Source organism: Fukomys damarensis, unplaced genomic scaffold (genome assembly GCF_012274545.1).
Source record: "Fukomys damarensis isolate Sample0158 unplaced genomic scaffold, DMR_v1.0_HiC HiC_scaffold_13, whole genome shotgun sequence".
NCBI classification, from domain to species: Eukaryota; Metazoa; Chordata; class Mammalia; order Rodentia; family Bathyergidae; genus Fukomys; species Fukomys damarensis.
Window position 1 is genome coordinate 38259136 of NW_022900925.1, and position 3663 is coordinate 38262798.

At 57.2% G+C, this 3663-nt stretch overlaps 1 protein-coding gene across 2 annotated transcripts in view; it reads left to right on the plus strand.

The window, feature by feature from the left end:
* The window catches only part of Vps25 (vacuolar protein sorting 25 homolog), a 4151-nt gene extending 494 nt beyond the window's left edge, over window positions 1-3657 (plus strand). The window contains exons 2-6 of one of the 2 annotated variants that reach the window (XM_010635528.3): window positions 34-179; window positions 785-838; window positions 1156-1244; window positions 1972-2047; window positions 3222-3657. In XM_010635528.3, the coding sequence (XP_010633830.1) occupies window positions 34-179; window positions 785-838; window positions 1156-1244; window positions 1972-2047; window positions 3222-3334 (478 nt within the window). In that variant the 3' untranslated portion in view covers window positions 3335-3657. The other variant, XM_033763066.1, reaches the window with a different exon arrangement.
* The last annotated feature ends 6 nt before the right edge of the window (window positions 3658-3663 follow it).

Sequence of the window (3663 nt, forward strand, 5' to 3'; positions counted from 1 at the left end):
AGCGCTGACCCCGCGCCCTCCCCTCGCCCGCAGGTTACAGCCCAACATGGACACGCGGCAGAAGCAGCTGGCCGCCTGGTGCTCGCTGGTGCTGTCCTTCTGCCGCATGCACAAACAGTCGAGCATGACGGTGATGGAGGCTCAGGAGAGCCCGCTCTTCAACAACGTGAAGCTGCAGCGTATCCTCCGCGCTCGTCCCTCCCCTCGCCCGGCAGGCGGCTTCCCGTTAGACTGGACCCGCCGAAGAGCTGACGTCCATTTGGCCCCCGGAGGCGGCGCCAAGCCCTCTCGTCCTGGGCAGTGTTGAGGGCTTGGTTCTTAGAATCAGTGTCCCGAAGCCGTCCTGAGCTTTAAACCGGAGCCCTTTTTGGCTGTTTGAATCTCCTGTGCTCTCCGGGTGCGGCTCAAACCTAGTGCGACCTTCAGTAGTTTCCTCTGCCCATCCCACTCCTTGGGGGAAGTGAGGGTCATTTATGTTTGCTGCCTGATGCATCCCCACAATAGCTATGGAGAACAGCTGAAGAAGTCCAAAGGAGAGAGTCTGAGCAGTAGTAGTACCTTCCATCCTGCAAAGTTCTTCCTTCTCACTGGAAGAGTCTCCACCCCCAATATCCACGAAATGCTAATGTGTATCTTGTTTAGAAGTTGTGTGGGTGCGTGCACGGGTGTGTGTGTGTGTGTGTGTGTGTGTGTGTGTGAGGGCAGGTGGTTCTCAGCTCAGACTGGCTCAGAATTTTTATCCAGCCTAATTCCCATGTATGCCATTCCCTTAACCATCAACCAGGGAAGCTTCCTGTGGAATCAATCCAGATTGTATTAGAGGAACTGAGGAAGAAAGGTGGGTTTGGCTCCCCGATTCCTTATGTCTTCCTACTTGGATTTTCCCGAGGGCAGATTAGGACAGGTTCTTTGAATAACTTTTTCTCCTCACTGTACAGCAGTTGGCTTGGTTCCTGCCCCCTGCCCATTGAAACAACTCTACTTGTGCCCTAAGCCTGAGGAGAGGTGGGATAAGAACGGGTGCCTTGTAGATAGCAATAGCAAAATAAATACAGCCCATCACTGAAAGCAGAGGCTCTTCCACCCTGACCCACCTTGGTATTTGCCTCTTTGTCCTTTTTTTAGAGCATGATTTCCTAAGTCTCTGTTTTACAGGGAACCTCGAGTGGTTGGATAAGAACAAGTCTAGCTTCCTGATCATGTGGCGGAGGCCAGAAGAATGGGGGAAACTCATTTATCAGTGGGTGAGACCAGCCTGCGGCCAAGTGCTAAGCAACGATGCATGGCATGGACTTTTCTCTGTGCCCAGCAGATACCGGTGTTCCCAGACCCACACTTGGCCAGATGGGGGAGCAACAAAGAGAGCAAGAGTAGGCCTTCCTGGCAGGCCCCTCAGTGACTCTGTTTCCAGTAGGAGGCCAGAGGCGATGTGAGGCCATATTTAGAGAACGCAGAGCTGGGAACCATGAGTGTGATTGTTGGCCGAAACCTCCGGCCACAGGAGATAAATAGGGAAAGGAAGGGCAAAGAAACTGGGGCCCCTGCCCTGCAGTGCACCTTCAGGGGGCTGTCCACATAAGTGAGACATTCTGAGGTGGTGTGGGTGTGGGGTCGGAATGCTCTCCCCCACATTGCTAGCCACCACCAGCCCCACACATTCCCATGGGGAAGAGGAGAGGAGGAAGCACCAACAGCTTAAATATAACAGACACCACCCGTTCCTGAGCAGGGAAACCACCGGAATGTGAGGTCACTCTTCGGACATGTGAAGGCTTGTGGTCTAGTGGTTCCCAGCATGTGTGCACACACAAATATAGCACCTGTAGGGTTTGTGGTTTGGGGCCACTGCAGAGGTAACAGCCCTGGTTTGGAAATAGGGACCAATCCTGGATGAGAGAGGTGGAGCTGCTGAGGTTGCCTTCTCCCAGGAGACGCTTGGTCCTCATTCAACCTCATTTTCGGTGTCCACAGGTTTCCAGGAGTGGTCAGAACAACTCCGTGTTCACCCTGTATGAACTGACCAGCGGGGAGGACACAGAGGGTGAAGGTAATGCCCTTTCCCCTCCAGTGTTGGCTTCAGAAACTCCCTGGTGCTGGTCCCCTGGACACTCAGCCCTCGCATTGCTCTGCCTCTGCATCCCACAGTAGAAAAGTTCTTAACCCGCATGTAGAGCTCATCCGCCACCTGAATTCAGACAGCTCTGATGCGCAGCTTGTTTGTGGGTTTGTGTGTGCAGTTCCCTAGGGTTGGGGTCTGCACTGCCAGGCTTCAGGGGTGCAGGTGACCCGTGCACAGGTGAGAGTCACTGTCACTGCTAGCTGCGGCGCCGGTGTGGAGGGGTCAACCCTGGGATTGTCTCCCTTGCTGACTCAGGCTCTCTTTCCCCCTCATTCTCATAGAGGGCTCAGGATTCGTGGGCGTCAGCTCAAGGGATTGGGCCAATGCCCCCAGTCCATTTAAATACTTTGGTTTGGGGCCAGGCGAGGATTTGTATGGCTTTGATTTTTATGCGGGGTAAACTCTGTCTTAGCTCTTTTCTCTCTGGTCCTGATCCCCAGAGTCACCAAAAGTTACAGGCCTTACTGGGGCCCCTGGGGGCATCGCCTCCCTCCCTGCCAGGCCCCAGCTACCCCAGCAGAGGCTCCAGCTGTTGGCTGTTCCCGCTGCCCTGCAGGCCTCTGCTTGCCGCCCACCGTCACCCCATGACTTCAGCGCTGCCTAGCGCTCACTGGGCGTCCTCAGAACGCCAGCTCCTGTGGGAGCCCAGCCCGCGGGGTGAGGGGAGCCAGCCTGCTGGGGCTTGCCCACTGCCTCTCATGTCTCCTGGCCAGCTCCGGAGGGTGGGATCGGTGCTGGACGCAGCAGTGCCTGGTGGGTACTGGCTGGACTTGGTGTCTGGACAGGGCCTCCCTACCTGCACTGGTGTGCAGCCAGGGTCAGCACTTGTTGGGGTCCCTCCTGTGTGGCCGAGTTTCTCCAGTGACTGATTTGTTGGGGAGGTGAAGGGGCTGTGGGTTAGAATTTCCAAGAGTACCAGGGAGGGAGAAATAAGCCTGACTCAGCTTCCTTCCACCCTTACTCCTAAGCAGTACCAGGAACTCCTGGGATGGCAGATGCAGCAGGGCCAGTAGCCTCCACACCCCTTGGCTTTGGGAGTCTCGGCTCTGTGCAGTCCCTCGGAGAGCTGACTGTCCCTAATTGGCCCTCTCTTCCTGTCCAGAGTTCCACGGGCTGGATGAGGCAACCCTCCTGCGGGCTCTGCAGGCCCTGCAGCAGGAGCACAAGGCTGAGATCATCACCCTGAGTGACAGCCGAGGTGTCAAGTTCTTCTAGCAGAGCCTGTTGCCTTGGCGTCTCTCCTCCAGCCCTCCCAGACTGTGTCTGTGACCCATGGGGCTCCAGGCTGACAGCTGGACACAGGGATGGGGTCCCGTGCTCTACTGTCTGCCCTTGGGGGCAGGAGCCCAGGATGCAGGGCGAAGAGACATGCTCCTTGTGCCCGCCCTCCAGCCCACACGGCCTTGGGCCCAGGTCTGCGAACCCGTGTGGCCCTCGGTGTCTGCGCAGCCTGTGCCTCCCTCCCTGCCTGTCCCAGGCTGGTGCTGGGGCCTCTGAGGGCCAGGTAGCCCTGGCTGCTGGCGCCTTCCACGGCCCCTGGAGGG